This window comes from Dufourea novaeangliae, unplaced genomic scaffold (assembly GCF_001272555.1).
Source record: "Dufourea novaeangliae isolate 0120121106 unplaced genomic scaffold, ASM127255v1 scaffold228, whole genome shotgun sequence".
In the NCBI taxonomy this organism is placed as follows: Eukaryota; Metazoa; Arthropoda; class Insecta; order Hymenoptera; family Halictidae; genus Dufourea; species Dufourea novaeangliae.
Window position 1 is genome coordinate 1,711,057 of NW_015374150.1, and position 19,077 is coordinate 1,730,133.

At 39.8% G+C, this 19,077-nt stretch overlaps 3 protein-coding genes across 3 annotated transcripts; all 3 read left to right on the forward strand.

The window, feature by feature from the left end:
* The first annotated feature begins 1,544 nt into the window (after nt 1-1,544).
* On the forward strand, nt 1,545-4,374 carry LOC107191500 (secretin receptor). The gene is made up of 9 exons (XM_015580563.1): nt 1,545-1,647; nt 1,847-2,214; nt 2,312-2,406; nt 2,883-3,048; nt 3,120-3,282; nt 3,429-3,559; nt 3,623-3,714; nt 3,837-3,975; nt 4,099-4,374. The coding sequence occupies exons 1-9, from the start codon at nt 1,545-1,547 to the stop codon at nt 4,372-4,374; spliced, it is 1,533 nt and encodes a 510-aa protein (XP_015436049.1).
* Nucleotides 4,375-8,760: 4,386 nt separating this feature from the next.
* LOC107191736 (helix-loop-helix protein 1-like) lies at nt 8,761-9,105 on the forward strand. The gene is made up of 2 exons (XM_015580837.1): nt 8,761-8,888; nt 8,952-9,105. Exons 1-2 carry the CDS (start codon nt 8,761-8,763, stop codon nt 9,103-9,105), a joined length of 282 nt encoding a protein of 93 aa, XP_015436323.1.
* A 6,564-nt stretch (nt 9,106-15,669) lies between these two features.
* LOC107191501 (putative gustatory receptor 28b) lies at nt 15,670-17,543 on the forward strand. The gene is made up of 7 exons (XM_015580564.1): nt 15,670-15,963; nt 16,185-16,453; nt 16,526-16,705; nt 16,804-17,041; nt 17,134-17,202; nt 17,260-17,349; nt 17,424-17,543. Exons 1-7 carry the CDS (start codon nt 15,670-15,672, stop codon nt 17,541-17,543), a joined length of 1,260 nt encoding a protein of 419 aa, XP_015436050.1.
* The last annotated feature ends 1,534 nt before the right edge of the window (nt 17,544-19,077 follow it).

The following is a 19,077-nucleotide window of genomic DNA, read 5'->3' on the forward strand; positions in this document are numbered from 1 at the left end:
GATTTGTAAATACGCGATCACTTTGGACGTAAGGGAACAATGGCGTATCCCAATGATGAAATATTGTAGGTAATTAATTGAACGAAGGGGAGCTAGCGGAATGATGATGAATCGTCTGTACTTACCGACACTTACCGACATCGATGGCTGTAAAACAAAAAAATGAAGTGATTTTTAATCTGGGCCACGTGGACCGCGAGATCATCCGCTGTGCTCGTTGATTATTCTTGCCTGATGTTTGTTGCGTTTTTGAATGAAGTTTTAGTCAGCTCGGTCGGGTATGGAGAGGAATGTGTGGTGCAATTGAAGACTGGCGTATAGGGTGTTTCTCGCTCTGAGACGCGAGGAACACAGCGACTTTGACTTGAGTGTGGATGATTGTCCCGAGTTGATCCACGAAAAGAATACAATCTGTTGTAAAGTGTGATTGGTGTAAGTTTAACATAAAACGAATTTTGAATACAACGTGTGTCGAAAGTTCACTTCTTCTCTTACCCTTTTGAAGTGTTACTCCACTTTCTGGATTTGTTTACCGAACGAAATGTAAATCTAATTTTCATTTTATAGGATTGTCTGACACCGGAAACAGAGTAAAATTGGATAATCGATTATTCCCTCGTATTTCGATCAATATTGACGGAACTCAGTGGAACACATTAGCCGTCAAGCTTTTGATGGATGATCCATGCGTTTGTCGTTCCATCGACAAGTAGTGGTATTTCATCATCCCGTACCAATATACTTCGTCGATCGTTTTATTTATCGATAATCGTGTTAATAATAATTTTTAAAACACCGTTCTGATTCTGATTTCCTGTTTAGAAGTAGTTCACCTTTATCCAAACATAAACATGCTTTGATTTACACCAAATTTATATCTGCTTAATTTTACGCGAAGCTCCGCTTTCCGTTGCTGAAGGGAGCTTTCAAAATAACTTCTAATCCAAGTCAGACTATTAAACAATGTGTGATTGATACCAACTGTTCACAGTCTTATGAGCTACGGAATTAGAAGCAGCAAGGTACTACCTCTAGATCTTCACAGACACCTACAGACATTGTTCAGTGAGACTATTATTCAATCACCATAAACAACCATACCTTCTCTATGCTATATTTTTAAGTACTGAATTCATTTCTGAGAAACAGGTAACAGCCACACAATAGATACCAAGCTAACCTTGTCTGACTCTCGGTCGACTCTTTCCACTTGGTGTTGACCTGTCCTTCCCCACGCGACTATAACGGAAAGAAAACCGGAGGGCGAGGCACGATTGTAAACAGGCCGTTTACCATCGATGAACTCCACCTCGTGGGCTCACTTCTATCCCAGATTTCAGAAGCTACGCGTCGTCCCCTCGTGCTACCAGGAATGTAACTCTGTTCCTTACGTCGAGTTCTGTCTTCGAAATCTCATCGACAATTCAAGCAGATCGAGCTTAAAGTAAAATGGTTCATTGAAAATCATTCGCCGCGGAAAGCAATAATTTCCATTTTTTTTTTTCGAAAAATCCTCCACGATATCGAGTGCCACGAACATCGCGATGGCCGCGACGGGAATCGAACCGGAAGCTGAGGACGTCGCAGCCGCGATGGAGAGTTTCTTTGAGGAACAGAAGCAGAAATGCTATCTACTGCTGTCAGAGTGTGAGTGCATTCAAATTACAAACCTGATGGACATTTATTTTACTTGTTTGAGTTACTTTTTTAACCCACTTCCGGTACAGAAGAGTCAGAAATATATTTGAAACCCTCTAATCGTTTCTGTATCTATTTATTTGGTCATTAACAGAGGAGTAACTACAATTTCTAAAATTACTCTTCAAATTACCTTGAATTTACACAGACAACGGAACGTCGGTAAATAGTACCGCGCAATTTTACCACTGTCCACCGTTGTTCGACGGTTTCCTCTGTTGGCCATTCACGAAGGCGTCGACGATCGCGATTCTTCCTTGCCCGCCTGGAACGGACTTCGGCTACGACATGGAATCGAAAATCACCGTGGAGTCAACCAATCGAACGATAGCCACCAAAATCTGTCTCTCGAATGGCCAGTGGTACAGGAATTCAGAAGGAATTCCATGGAGCAATTACAGCCTCTGCGAATCCTCCGAAGACTTTATCGCTCGCTCCATAATGAGAATCACCGATCTGAGGATCGGGATGACCCAGTCGCACAACTACGGCAGCTTTGAATCCTTCTTACTGAATGTAAGAATGAAAACATTATTCCCAAAGAGCCAAGAAAATAATGAAAGTCTACATAAATGTGACGATAAAAAGTCTTCTCTTATTTCTACCTTTGCAGAAATGGCTGCCCATTGTGAGAATTGTCTCGCAGATCGGATACGCTACCTCGTTCTCTATGCTAGTCGTTGCAATGATCATTTTCTCTCTTCTGAGGTAACATAAGTGTGGGCATTGTTCTTGAGGTCGTTCGAAAAACTTCACCGATTTCCGATTATGATGAAACTGTAATATGTTGTAGTCTACGTGAAATCATAATGAGTTTATGACATCATTTTGCTGAGTTCAACGTTATTAACAAATTATCACATGTTGAAAATCGCGGAAAAGCGTGTTTTTAGCCAAATATTACTGTATAAACGAATTTGCATCTCGCAAACTATTACACTTACAGACAAAATTTTTGTTCGAACGGCACTTGAATGTGTTTGAAGCAACTATGAAATGATACTAATGAAATTTGGTATGCTTATCGACAAACATTCAAGGAACATACATCGTTTCAAAATTGTTTAAAACATGAGCACGGGTTCGTTTTTGCAAAATAAAAATTTATTTTGAGTGAGTTGGTGTGGAATGGTTCGAGCATATTATTTGTTCCAAATAAATCAAATATTATCCACGCCCTTCAGGAAGCTTCGAAATCCCAGAAACCGCTTGCACATGCATCTCTTCGCCTCGTTCATAATGAGGGCATTCATGGCTCTCATCAGGGACTGGATCTTCGTCGATGGAGTCGGCCTGGCCGTGGACGTTGTCTACGTCGATGGGAAGAACGCGTTTATCAAACAACGAAATGTAGGCATCGTGAAAATGCAAAAAAAAAAACAGAAATGCTAAATAAATTAACGGGAAATTGAAACGATCAGTTTCAGGCGTTGGTGTGCAAGACTATCACGAGCACATGGCAGTATTTCATCGTTGCCAATTACTCGTGGATATTGATGGAAGGCCTGTATCTTCACAATTTGGTCGTCTGTGCGTTTTGCGCCGACAGTGCAGCGATTAATTTATACATCTTGATGGGCTGGGGTAAGACTGAACAGTGAATAAAACTTCCTTAGTTGAATAAATTTAATTAATTCCACGCGGAATTTCGAGCTTCCCTCGAAACTGGAATTATAGGATTTATTTCTAGGAGGATAAGAGAATTGAGGAGGTTTTTTCTCGTGTCTAAGGGTTGCCTATCTTCGTGGTGGTACCTTGGATAATAATCCGGGCCACGATCGAGGACACCCTTTGCTGGACCACACACGAAAATCCGTCTCTGTTCCTTCTCATCAGAATACCCATCATGATATCGACCCTGGTGAGTGACCTTCAAATTCCTGAACCTTCACCCGTATTCACTACCCTCGATAATTCTTGTTAGTTCAACTTCCTGCTGTTCGTCAACATAGTGCGCGTTCTGTTCATCAAGTTCAAAACCTCGGTGCACCTGCAGCGCAAGAAGATGCAGTACAGGTAAATCTCCCGCGTCTCTGGGTTAAGAATCTGAGAAGATTGTACATTATTAATGTGAATCGTCACGTCGATGATTCTATCTTTAGTGAAAAAGGAGGTTAAAATTAGTTTTATTTATACAGCAGGTGGGCCAAGTCCACTCTAGTCCTCGTGCCCCTATTCGGAGCTCACTATACTCTGTTCATGGGCCTGTCTTACCATAAAGACCATCTTGTGGAACTTGTCTGGCTCTTCTGTGATCAGTTCTTCGCCTCTTTTCAGGTATTTCGACTTGTTCTGGATTTCTTCCACCAGTCAACACTGTTCAACTTGAAATACTACAGTTTGAAAAAATGTTGAGGATGAGGAATCAATTCCATTTGAATTAAGATTTGTAATTCCTAGGGTACCTTTGTGGCTTTGCTCTACTGTCTTCTCAACCTAGAAGTTCGAACGGAAATAAAAAGAGCCTGGAGAGCCAGATGGTCGAAGAACGCCGACATTTGCTTCTCCTCGTACCGTGAATCTAGAAAGAGAAAAATGAAACGTCAATCCAAACGATCCAACGATTACGAACAGCCTTCCATCAGTGGCACCACTATGAGAAATCTGTTTGTAGTGCAGGTAGACAAGAGATCGAACGAATTCTGGCCGAACATGTTGGAAATGGAGGCAGGATAGATTCTCTTAATATTAATTCGATAGCTGGATGTCTTTCTGTGTGTTACTCTAAGCAAATAATTCACGGAAGATGTACATTTATGTGCTTGTAAAGTGAGGTGTTCACCTTCATGGAAAATATTCTATGAATTTATATAAGGAGGAAAAATATAAAAATATTCAGTCGGAAAAATTGATTGTTTAGTAGTTAACAATGTAAAAGTACCAAATACGATATTCTACTAATAGTGTGATTAAAAGATTATCCTATAATGATTCATTAATTAACAAAATTTATTCTGTCGATAGTACAGTGTCCATGCGCTTCCCATCACAGTTTTCCCCAATCGATTCTTTTTTCAACCGGTAAATGTTTCAGAAGGTCTTCGAGTACCAACCAGCACAGAAATATCGATTGTTTCTTCAGCCCTGTTCGTGCTGCTACCTCGTGTCTGTTTTCTAGATTGCTTTCCACTTGTGTACAATGTACAAATGGTGTAGAAAAATAGATCATAATAATAATTTATGCTAATACCATGCTCTGAGTCTTCAGGATGTTTTACAACATATTAGTTAACTTTCAAACGTATATTCAACCCCTACCATAAAATTTCATTGAATTTTGCAATATAGTTTGTGATGCAATTTCTAAGAATGTAAATATCCATGAAGCTTCACAGCCCATTCATCAGCCAACGAAATATTAAAAATTCATCGGACACGTTTCGTTCGAATCGAGGTGATGAAATACACCACCGACCCTCTCCACGGTGCTGTTCCTCCTCGAAGTCGCGTGGCACGCGGAAGGGTGAGAAAGGGCGTCGAAAAGGCCGGGGGTAAAGTAACGAACCATGGAACTATCTCATGACACTTGTAACCGCCAAAAACATTAATCGGTAGGCCAGTCGATTAGAATGTGGTCTGGGATCGTCAAGCCTCCCGTCAACGGGGTTGAAAGCCGCGACACGTGACCATCGTGCACGGTCCATAGAACGTAGATATTACAAAACGTCGATTACACGATTCTTCACCCTTTCGTTCGCGCTATTGCAATTTGTCTAAACGATTTGTGTAATTGTAATATTCGAACGTGGACACAATCACCCCTTTCATTCAAGTTTTTATACAATCTTCTGTTCTGTTGTAGTTTGCGGATAATTGCGGTATCACGTGGAGGTAAGAATGAATTTTGATTTGTGTTCAATCGATTGTTGATTCAGTGGTGAAAAATACCAGGTAATGACTGGTTTTGTAGAACGATCGTATCAAACATTACTGTGGGGGATGATTTTCAGATATTCGTTCCAACCTGATTCGGTTGAAACAAAACTTGTGGACGTTTCTTCAACAAAAAATGTTATTATTTAAAGTCTTGTAAATAGTGCAAAGTGAAAAAGGCCAATGGGTAGTACACAATACAATACTGGAGACAGAGTATGGATTTCCTTGGAGGATCAGGTGTCGAGGGAGGAGCATCTGCGCCGGCGTTCGTGATATAATAATCTTCCCTCCCTACCAATTCAATTGTCAAATGAAAATTTGTTTATTTTGTTATTGACTGTTTTAATCAATGCAGTTATTGTGTTTTTTTTTCACCGCTGAAAACTGCGTTGATTTATTTTTACAGAGGAGTAAAAATAAAATCATAAATAACAACAGTTCGGTGCAGATATTTAAAAACGATCCTTTCAACATCTCTATAAATTCGTATTGGCAGTGTGAAATATCGAACAAATACATAAAATCGGGATGGACAATGCTTCTACACTGCGTGGCATAACTATAAAGCCACCCTAAACTTTTCAATCCTTATGTATTGTGATTAAAATAAGAACGAATCATTTTTTTCTAAGGGATACAATCTATCCTTGTATCAACACATTATTTCTCAACACGATTTCAGACGTGACATACTTCGTTCGTATTTATTTCAACCACAATACATATTGAAAATTTTAGTGGTTTTATGCTACGTATGTATGTACATTTCAATTGAAATCCCAGTGTGATTCTGGGACTTGTAGGAAAAGCTTGCCGAATTTTGACCATCACCTATTAGATTGGACCACTGCTGTAACTTTTCATGCGTAAGCAATTTGCTCCGTATAACAAACAAAATGTGTTGCTTATATATTTTAGTTAATGCAATCACCACTATCATACACAAATGGTCTATCATACGACTTAAATTTCTTCCACATGCCAACCTACAGTAATGGTTCACCTGGGCGATGGTCAAAATTCGGCAACCTGCTCCTGCTCACCGCGACTCTTTCAACCCCTATATTAACAAATACACTGAAACAATTTTCCAACGTCCCATAGGGATTTCAACTTTCAAATATCCCGTCGTAAGAACTTCCTTATGTTAACAAAGAATACAGACAGAAAAAAACAGTGTGCAGAATTTGTTAGGAAACCAATCCTTACGTGCGTGCAACCACGAATCTCTTGACTGAGGATCACAGAGAGACAGAGGGCTAGAAACGAGGTCCACGGACCCCGAAGAGCTTTCGTATGATCGATAAAATGGTCCACCCATTCGTGCAGTATCCGTATCGTACACGTTCCATCGTTCTCCACCGCCGACAGAATGGCGGGCGGTATGGGGCGGTCTTGCGACACCTTTTCGGCGTTTCCATTGGAGAACGTCGGGGGGATGCTGCGCGAGAAAGACAGGACGAAGGATGAAAGACGAGAGGACGCATCACGGGGGCGTGGTCTAAGGGTTTCAAGGGGGTGATTCTTCCGGGCACTTAGGGGATGCAGACTGCCCACAAGAACACTGAAGAGATCTTATCAGAGAGGTGTTGTCGATCCCGTGGTGTGCTCGTACTTGGTCCATCGGATAGAATATCGGGGTTGGAGATTGTTAAACAAGAATATCGGGTACTTGTAACGATATTACAGTGGAAAGTGATTCGACGCGAGGGTTGAAGTTGGAAAACGGAGATATACTTTTCTTCGAAGGAAGATCCTGATCTCGGAGGATCGTAAAGTGAAATTAAAGAGAAGGGTGATCGAAAAGATAATAGAGAGATTGGCTTTATTGGTGAAACGAATCGTGCAGGAGCTGTTGGATGTATAAAGAAGGGGATGAAAATCGCTCGATGATTTCTTCGTAAGTAAACCTGCAACCCTTTTATTCTTCCTTAGAATTTAGTTTACGAATTTTTTTATTGTCATTCTGTATTATACAAAATGTGAAGAAGAATCGGTGACATAGAAGGTACAGGCGGATCTAGAGGACTCGACACTTGGGATAGGATTTTACTGCCTCTGTTAAAATATTGAGGAGATTGAGGAGGACACTGTGGTCACTTTACAGTTCGTACTTTCGTTTATTCTCAATGCTTGACACAGACAGATAGGAAATGTCATTTTCTGTGAGTTACATTTTACGTAAAAAACTACGAAGAAGGGAACAAGACGTAACACTTATATCGGGGGTTAATATCACGCGTATCCGTTCCAATAATCGTAAAAGGACATCGAAATCCGGCAAGATCCATGTAATATTAAATTGGCCGCGAGGTGTCCATACGAATCGTCGGATTTACCATAAGAATCAGATCGAACGAGGTCGTGGGGTTGTTCTCCATAAATAATTGAAGAGACACCGACCACAATCTTTGCAGAACGGCGACGCTTTTTTTGAATTATGCAGCCGTATCTACTTTTCGTCGGTTTCCGTCGAATTGCCTGAAATTTAAGAGTCCCTCGGGACTCAAAGCTGTTCCTTCTTTAATACGATCCTGTTTGTCTCTCGATTCGCCAGTTTTTCACGATCATTTATTCATATGCACGTTCTTCTTTAAAAACTTCAACTATAAAACACAAAAACTGGAAAATTCATACATGATAAATAAAAAATATTGAATAACAATGCGATATCTTTCCCTGTCATTTGCGTTCGAATTAGTAAGAAAAACACCCGTAAGAAACAACCCTTTCACACGAACGTAGGAGTTTTGGCAAATATTTGATCGAATCATTAGATTTCTCGCGGCGAAAAGCCCTTATTCCGAATTTGGGCGCGACTCCCATGGGATTCCGACGATTTCGGCCGGAAGGCAGAGAACGACTCCGATATTTTCATGCTTGGTGGGCACGTCGGGGGGTGATAATGCGAATAAAATAATTCTATTATATCGTACTCTACCAATCAAATCCCCAGAAGCCATTTCTATAACAGCCTCTACATCTCGAACCGAATATTAATATTCCAGCAACGAAGAATGAAAATGGCTGTCCCTTTTACAACTTCCGTTTCCTGCGAGCCGAGCTTTCACCCAAGACGAGGATAAGAAAGCTACAGTGTCAAAAATTCTGACAAGAAGTTACCAGAAACGTATTTTAAGCCTCTAGTTTTTCATATACAAAAAAGACAGAAAAATGAAAAATTCTATGATGAACAGTGGTCACGGGGTTGTTGTGAACGGGACAGGTGCGCCAGGTGCGGGCACCCTTTCGCGAGAGGAGAGACGTAGACGTAGAAGGGCGACGCAGAAATATCGAACAGCCCATGCTACCAGGTAAACAACATTATCAAAAATTCTATCTTTTAGTCATTTAATTATATTATTGATTATTTCCAGGGAGAGAGTGAGAGTAGAAGCATTCAATCTAGCGTTCGCAGAGCTCCGTAAGCTACTGCCCACGCTGCCACCGGACAAGAAGCTCTCCAAGATCGAGATCCTCCGTCTGGCCATCTGTTACATCGCCTACTTGAACCATGTCCTCGAGGCCTGACTCGGGACCAATGAAACTACGTCCGAGAATTATATTTTTACAGAGCGTGCTCTAGCGCCGTCTCGGTGATCCCTCCGAATGGATCGTCGTCCGACTGATTTGAGCCTGACCAGCGAGATCTACCCTTTCGATGTGGTGGAATCCTTTTTTCTTTTATTCTAGCTTCACTTTTCAAGCGTTCGATTGATTGTCTTCCTGTAACAGATTGGTTCGCAGATACGTTTCGATCATTATCGTTATCGAACCTAAATAATCGCGATTGGTAATTGTTTAAATGTGTTACGAGTTAGTGGAATTATTGTGAATCGATCTGTATATTTATTATGTAGAAACACCATTGTATCATGTGACTATTTAAGCAGAGACTCGAACAAACGATGCGATTATCGCGAAGTAACGTTGTTACTGAACCCTTTAACGCCTGGACCCTTAAATCATTATTTCAAAATTATGAGACTGATGTATATGTTGTATTTTGTTATTTTAAAGTCAAAAATATCGATATTAAATAGACCTACTATTTTTTCGTTTTTTTTTGTGTATTTCTGGAGGGAATACGTGAGTTTCTCCACTGAAACGTGGAGAGCTACTTCACATAAGTGAAACTACAGATCCTTACTTCGAAATTTAGACATTAACCGGCAACAGAATTTAACGCGTTGTTAAAATGAATGTTGCACGGATGGGCGTTAAAGGGTTCGCAAAAGCAGTGAATATGCTGCAAAATGTTGACTGTCTCAGAGACCATACCTGCGTTGACGCAGGTTCGCCTAGTCGTCGAAACACCATTATTTATTATATTTAATAAATAAAACGAACTCGATCCTTGGCTAAGTCAGTAGACATACATACTTCAGGATCAAGATGCACCAAGTTCCTCTAATTACTTCTAAGAGTGGAACCGGATTTTCACGCGACAGAGCTCGAGTACAGAGCTATTCGAAATCGACCAGAAGACCTCGTCGGTCCACTTAAATCAATCTTGTTCCGTGGATTAGCGAACCGTCCCGTGTTCGGTATACCCCATGGGGATTATCGCGCCCCACGAGCTCCTAAATCCTCTATTTCCCCGTGCAGTCCTCGTCACCTAACTATCGTCCTGCAATCGAGACACATCGTCCTCGAGGCGTGGGGAATATTGGCTGGTCAAAGTCCCTGTTCTCCTACCACACCAGTAAAACAGTATTCAGTATTTACTTACTAATACCTTAACTAACAAATAAAGAAAACAGAGAATATAATTCATTACATTCCTTTCCATTTATTCGAATACCAATTTTAATCTAGTAAATCTAAATGAAGTTCTCAATAAATCTTGTATTTTGCACTCTTTTAAATTCTCTATTATTATCGTAATGTAATGTTAGTAACTACAATAAAGTTGTATCACTATTGTCTACTATAGTTCTAGAGAAAAAGCTCCTGCACGATGAGGTAGAGTCTAATTTATAAAAGTTGAACAACAGTTCAGATTAGGGATTTTGTTAGTTGAGTGCCTAAAAGTTACCCCTTTGAGGGTGTTTTAATCGAAATGGGGGGGGGGGGTAAAAATAACGAAACTCGAGTGGGAAAGACAAGCAAACGGTGAATGGTAGGAGGATACTGACCTTAACCAGACAATATTCGGAATTCTCGGATCGTTACTGGCCATCACCGAACGAAACAGACGTTCGATTAAAAGTGTCCGAAAGAACCAACTTCACGGCTCATCGGTTTCCTTCGTCGTTTCCATTTTTCTGTCACGCTCACGGGCTTCTAACGCGGGAGTGACCCGCGATCCATTGGGACACATATACAGTACCTTGCAATTTACTTTATTGAAATACATTATGACATTTCGATGCGATCTTCGTTCTACTTGATAACATTTAGATAAATTTTCAAATCGAATAATTTTACATTTTTTTCACTCTTTTGGTCGAATCTTCGTATATCGAGGTGAAGCGTCGCGAGCATGTTTAGAGATATCGAGCTTTAGAGCATTCGACAGAGGTTATTGATTTCCTCGTTGCACCTGAGACAGAGAAAAATGAACCTGCTCTAGCCACCCCTTCTTAACCAATTGTATATCCTCGTAAGAACATGTTAACAATCAGTACTAAATGCAATAATTTCTATATTATGATAACTATTGCGATAATCTAATCTCTATTTTCAATTTATAAAAGTAACATCGACAATCTAAAAAACTAGTCCTGTAACATGGTCTCATAATTTAATCACTAAAAAATTAGTCTCATATCGTGGTCGTAATGTTTCACATAGTCTCCCAGAGTGAAACGCGATAATTCGAAATACATCGGACGGACAATCGCATTTCCTCGATGACCGTAATCGCCGGCGTGTGAGTTCTCAGCCAATGAATTGCGTTCTTATCGTATATACCCGAGCCGCATATACATACGCCGCTAGGACTACCATAATTATGGAAATGTACGGTACGGTGCTCGTCTCTCTTTCGTCGTTAGTACGAAGAAAGGAGCAACCGGAAGGGTATCGTAATATCCTCGCGGACAGTGACCAACACATCGAATCTCACGGTTTATTAGGCAAATTGTATACGGAATCACTGTTACGTTAACCTAATCTCCCGAAGAATTCACAATACAATCACCGAAGAGCAGGAAGAGAAAGGACAAAAACTTTGTGATTCTCGAAGTATAGAGGAGAACAGAAGAAAAGAGGAAGACCGGAAGAAAGGAAACTTGGTGATTTTCGAAAAAATATCATATTGATGGTACAGTGGAGTTTTGTGTATATAAATCGAGTGTATGATGTTTAAGGTTTAGAAAGAAGAAAGTTTGATGATTCTCGAGGGACAAAGAATATAATGTCCAAGGAATTCCAAGGAACCACGATTGACGAAGAAAATTCTCTGATCATCGAGGAATACAAAATATATGTATAGAAAGAAGCGACAACAAAGACCGACCAATGAAGTTGAACAATTTCGACGATGCTACCATCGCGGTGACTCTGCTGTCTCGCCTGATGGGGCTGAGAAAATTCAAGGAATCAAGTACACCATTTTGGTTCGTGATTAACTATTCGTTTAAGGTCGTGGTCCTAGGCGTGGCGGCTTTTAGCCTCTGGTTCGGCTGTTTGTCCGAGATATGGACTTCACATTTTAAGCTGGAACGTGTACTGTACCAGATCGTGGTTGCCGTTTGGACTGCAGTGTTCTTCTGTATGTTAGTTTTCAGCTGGTATCATTCGAAGGTCGGTGAATTTAAACATGTAACATAGTATCGTTTTTTCGCGTGCACAATGATATACATATTTTCCTCTGTTTATTCATTCATTTAACTCTCATCCGTCCCTTGTGTCAATTGGACACATTTTTCGCCTAAGAAACGATGTTCTTCTGTCATATCTAGGTACATTTAGCCGAGGCTATTATAAATCTATTATTTTAAAGAACTTTAACATTCAACTATTTATTTCTACGTTATATTAATTTTTTACCACTCTCAGAATTTGACACCGAGTGACAACTTAAGTTGGGAAAATAAGAGTCGGATGAGGGTTAAATGAGGTAATTTTTGTGGCAGTTATAGCGTTAAAAAAAGCAAAAATTTCGAAGCTTTTTTCTGGTTGAACGATCAAAGAAGACGTGTACGTTCGTCGTTCGATTTTGTCCTTTTTTACAGGATATCCCGAGTCTCAGAAAATCGATCATCGAAGTGGAGGAGAGCCTGTTGAAACTGGGCGCCGAATTTAATCATCGCAACATATTTATTTGGCTAACAATAGCCTGTTGTATTTTCTCTCTGAACACGTTCATATCGGTCGGTATATGCGGGTACTGGGTCGCTTCTGGTAAATTGAAGCTTATTTACCTGTTGGCTGAGATGGCCTACAGTTACCTGGTGAACATCGGTGGAATTGTTCTCGTGGACTTCATGGCATACGTCTAGTACGTGGCCGATCTCTGATATCTCTCGACACGTGTTTCAATTAAACGAAACTGTGTGTGTAATTAAATTAGACACTTACAGGGGATTAGCTAAAAACCGGATAGAGCTTTTAGATAACAGAAATGGAATCGTGCGAAACATTTCAAATACTTCACGAAGCATTTACGTTTTTTTGCATTTGAAATAACAATTATGTATAGAAATTATTATGCAATTTTTATGTTTACACTCTTTTATCGCTCTTTTGTGATAAATGTTTCCTAATTTTGAAATCGAAATTCGCATTTTTGTATGTAATTTCGTCATACAGAAATGACAGGCTTCTGTGAACAAACGTGAGAGTCACCGTTGCTACCAAATGAATTGATAACAAAGATACACGTGCGTTGTAACCACTAATAACTTAATTTAGTGATATTTCTTCCATTGCGTTTTCACCGTACCAGCTGGCAGAAATTCAGCTTCAAACAGACGAACGATCTCCTGCGAAAGTTCCTGGTGGAGGGTCGACAGATAAAAATCGAGGAATCGACGACAGAAGCGGTCGAACCCGCGAAAGGTCAGACGCCACAAACGCCGAAGAAGTTGGGTAAATGGATGTCCAAGCATTCGCTCCGTCGGCAGCGTGTCGCACCCCTGAAGAAGACACCGAGCGTGAAGCACGAGCTCCAAGCCGTGAAGAAGGTCCATCTGCTTCAAGAGATCAGGTATACCGAAATCATGGGTACCTGTAAAAAATAGAGGAGTAATTTTCGTCAAAATTAATCAATTCATTTATTTTATTTATTTATTTATTTTACTGGATAACTCCCGTTAGAATACAAGGGAAAACAAATTGTTTTTAAATAATTGTGCCTTCGAAGGTTCATCCATCTCCAGTTGTGCGGTATCACAAAAACAATCAATCGATTGTTCGATTTGCAAATAATGCTTCACTCAAGCATCGCTGTACTGAACTTGACCATGAATTTGTATTACGTGTACATGATGCTCGATCAAGCGGCGGATAAATTGTCGTCGGAGATAGGCATGATCCTTGTGTCTCTGTTCAGCACGTTTTACAATTGGTTCAGGATCATTTTGGTGAGCTACGTCTGCGAGTACACATTCAGAGAAGTGAGAATCTTGATATTTTCATTGTTATACAATTTCCACTATACACAATACATCACTTTCATTCTTGTGTATTCTTATCATTTATTGTTAATTTTCTATACTCTTGTAGTAGTTCTTTCTCTTTTTCTGTTTATTATACCGTTATTTGTTATTTTATCGATAATTACGCAGTTCTTCCTACAAAATTGTAACCTGTATATTCTTGTGAATACTTTCGTAAATTTATTTCTTTTCCTTTTTCTTTGCTTTTGTGATTCTCTATATAGTCCTGTAGAACTTTTGTTGAATTTTGTTAATCTTTCTGTATAGTTGCTATAAGTTTTTTATAAACTCTGGTATATCTGTACGCGTTATTGTACATCTAAACTTCTTGTTTGTCATCTAGGCTCCCATATACTGTATTGTACCAAAGGGCTCAAAGCCCATTTTAACATAAATGTTATTATTGTTATTATTGTTCTAATTCCGTGCAAGAACTCAAGATTCGTGTTTGTAACAGACGATCTGATTGATTCGTGTTGTGATATTTCCAGGCGAAAAAGATAATAGAGATCATCCATACGTGCTCCGTCTACGATTTCGACACCGAACTGAAGGACGAGGTGAGATTCAGCTGTTTGGAGGTGTTTGAATATATACAATAACAGTTTGATTGATCCTTCTCGAATGTAGATCCTTCAATTTTCATTGCAAATCTCGCTCAGCCAAATGAGCAACTCCAAGTTCCATTTCTTCAGTCTAAATTATACCTTCATACGACAGGTTGGTGGGCTCGTTTAACATCGAGAAATATACCGCAGATTAATTTGAAAAAATACATTTCTATCTTTCGAACGCGTGTTTCACTGTTACAGTGCATTAGTGCGGTGTCCACGTACCTAGTCATTATGATACAGTGGAGTCAAGCTATGGAACCGGAGATCCTACTAACGAAAGATTTAAGTTCAAATACAACCAGCGTCAGTAAAGAATAGATTTTTCTTTGTCTATCAATGTAACAACTGTTGATTTCACCTGAAAGTACAAACATATGTAATTCTTGTTGCAAATCGTGACGTTTTTCTTCAAATAAAAACAAGTATCATATCATATATTTATAATACACTAGGTTCGTATGTTTCAGTTACTTGTTCCAGGCAAGCCCCATTTGAACTTGTCAAACGTGCTTTACGATCGTTTCGCCCCACCCCCTTAATTTATCAGTTCTGTTTTCCATTAACATCTTACACGAGAATTAAGACCATAACCAACAGAATTTACGAAATCATTTAATCAACGTGGAATCGTTCGAATTATTATGGAACATGCACATGTCATCGCGAGTAATAAGAATAAAACGTTTCCTCGCCCAGGGTGAAGATCGATCCAGGTGAGAGGACAATTACTATCGACCATTCGATTTCGTTCATTACTTAGCCAACTATTAATTTCCAACGGTCGAGACGATAACCATCGACGTCGATGCGACGGTAGCTCGAACGAGACAGTACAGTGACGCGTCGAGCTTCGTTCGTTTCGTTTCCGTTCGAAGATGACCAAGACGAAAACGTTCCGAGACACCATCAGGCCTATACTTCTGTTGAACACCATGGCTGGAATGGGTTGCTTCATATACGCTGAAACTACGCGAACGAGAAAGCTCATGGGAATTATTTATTCGACGTGTTACGTGCTGTTCATTTTATACAGTGGTCGCTGGGTCTCCCTGTACCTGGGTATTTATTATTCTACGTCGACGGTGAATTCGGAATCGTTCAAAACTGGGTACTACAGCCACATGTTTTTGTCCATCCTGTTGATAGTCACGGTCAGGATCAGAACGAACGTATGGCAATAAGATTTACTACTCACTTCTATCGTACAACTGTGTTTTAATATTATTATTTATTTATTTAACGGACAACACGCCCTTTGGTATACACGTACAGGACAAGAAATGAGATTACAAAATTATAAAATCGGTGTTATTGTGAATAAGAAGAACTCGGTTCCTTTGGATCAGACAACAGAAAAATCCAAGAATTCATCTATCTATCTGTCCTTCAGAAACTGTGCACGATGATCTCGCTGTTGAACACCTGCGATCAAAAGATGGAGACCATAGGGATGCCCAAGCAGATTGCCCTGTACCGGAAACAACAGTTCTTATGTATCGTTATCGTGACTTCTGTTGTCGCCGGAAACGTGGCAAACTGTTGTATTTCGCAGCTGAATACATCGACGCCAACAATCGTCAAATTAATGATGGCATGCGGTATCAATATGCCGGCACTTGTGGTAACGGTATCCGACGTTTCCTTCTATTTCTGGGTCAAGTATGAGAAATTTACACCGAATTACTGTTCGAAGAAGGTAAAGGTAATACTAAATATCTGAAAAAATCACAGATTCATGGAGATGAAGTTCCGTCAATTGAACGATCTACTGAGGGAGATGTTGACTATAAAGCCCTGCACGCCGACACGCGCCAGAGTCGTGGACATGATCTACGATTTCGAGAAGAAAGAATTCCGTGACGAGAAAGTACTCGCCGCGAATGGGAACGCGAACACGATGAGGGCGGTAAAGTGAGATTCTATTTAACGAACCTATACTTATACATTCAATTTTGATTTTCAATTTGGAGATTTCGTGATTTTAACCGGAACATCTGTTTTCAACAAAGACAAATTCATCTGCAATTGATCAAGATCGCCAGAACGGTGAACGAATACTTTGGGATACAGATCCTCCTGACAATGTGCACCTTCATCTTTTACATTATTACCCTGCTGTTCGTCATTTACAAGATCCTTGCCAATAACAGCTTTCATCCAGATATTATATCTCTGGTTTTCGCGCTGATAATGTATACGTCGAAGATCTTCCTTCTGAGCGACGTATGTAACAAAACCACTTCTGAGGTGAGCTTCGATCGTTTTTGGGAGTCGAGAGATCTTTCGAGGAAATGTAAACTGTCGAAAATTATACAAATTATTACATTCCTGTTCCTCAGGTCTCCGACACAGGCGATCTGATTTGCAAGCTTTACGAACCTTCGACCTCCAAAGAGTTTCGTGCTGAGGTAACAGATTGAGAAACTGAACGCTGGTACTTCTTTACTGAGTGAGTCGCGTTTCAGATTCGAGACTTTACCCTGCAAATGATCCAGAATCCGTTGATGTTCACCGCGTGCGGGTTCTTCGATTTGGACAACACGTTTATTCAAGGCGTAATATATATTAACAACTTGGATAATCACTGGTTGAACTGTATTTGGATTTGTAAATTGAAATTTTCTAACAGGTCGCGGGAACAATCGGCACTTATGTAGTGATCCTGATTCAGGTAGGACAAATAGATCTGCCCGATCCACGCGAGACGAATACAACCATGACCACGACAACGGTCACGACGATGGCGTAGAATCGTGATTTTCGTTTGAAATCTCATTAAATCTTGAAATCGAATAAAGTAGTACATAAATAGTCTTATTAAAATATGAAAACATTAACTATTTTTAGAGAAATTACTTTATCATGTAATCGTATTGTTATAGAATGTAAAGAATAATTAAATTAACAAATTGTTCTTTTTTAGCTTGACCTAACTATAATTCACTACTTAAGAAAATTACGATCACTTTAAATTACCAAAAATTTTTAGTCGGTATAGTATATTATATAAAAACAAATGTACATAAAAATTTGTCGGAATTCCTTGCTCGAATCTTCACGCAGACGTCCAAGGCTCCTCGTCCCTTGGCCCTAACAATTTTCCGCCAATTAGAACGCGGACAGGGATGATACCTCAATTACACTGCTCCCTAAGCACCCCACGCGATTCCAGATGGAGGCGTTAGCCCGTGAAATTCAGTAATCCTGAAACTCGATAGCTTGTAACTCGGTAAAAGTATTTCTTCCTCTGATCGGCCCCTAACCGATTTTTAATTCGCGAAAATATAGCGTCCCCACCTAGTTGAAACAGTCCAAATAGAACACTTACATCTATCAGACTCATGAAAGACCATTTTTTAGTACCTATGATTATTTTTAAGAAAATAACTGAAACTGCCAGTAACATCAGTATTCATCTTACTATCATAGTTTCACAAACACTAGTAAAACAAGAATTGCTCTGCTGCTTCCATTTGTTTCTTCTATCGACAAGTCAAAACTATTTTAATTTCACCGATTTATTTTACTTTATTTTCAATAATAATTAGCGTCACGTTGTATAGAATAAGGAATTTTGTAAAAAAAAAGTGAGGTAGGTGGTAGCCAGGATATGGTAGACACACGTTTACAACGGGTATAACATTAATTGGGAATTAAGGGTGCGAACGACGCTGGCCGTCAGTAGCCACCTGCTACTGGCGTAACATTCGCCGGGGGTAAGGAGAATTGATATATTGCACCCAAGGGGACAGAGAGGCTGCGTGCGGGCCGGTTTAGATGGGCACAAGCGCACTACCATCCCCTAATCCCCTCCCCTTTCGTTAACTAACATTCGTAAGAGATACCTCGGCTTTATTGTCGATTAAATTATTCCAGTCAGTGCGACAGTGCCTATGGAGACACGCTCTAGTCCGTATATGGACCGATAATTCTACATTTTTAATTAGTGTTCTTGGATTTCTTTTCAACAACGTGGTAATTTAAGCGAAGAAGAATTAATAAAGACGTTTTTTATTTTCATCAAAGACTTTTCTGTTCTCCTAATGGGTAAATATTTGTAATGGATGTAAAACAGGTTATTTTATGAACAATTTTCCCAGTATAATAAGAGTTAAGAGTTGTTTCAGCCTGAAGAACAATACGGACACAAGATGGCCGCGTACTAGCTACCTCGACCAAAGCATATGGGCGGGATTAGAGATGGAGATTTTAGAAGAGTAAACGCAAACAGACTGCTACGATTCTAATAATCCGCAAACGTCGTTTATCATGTCGAGAGACGA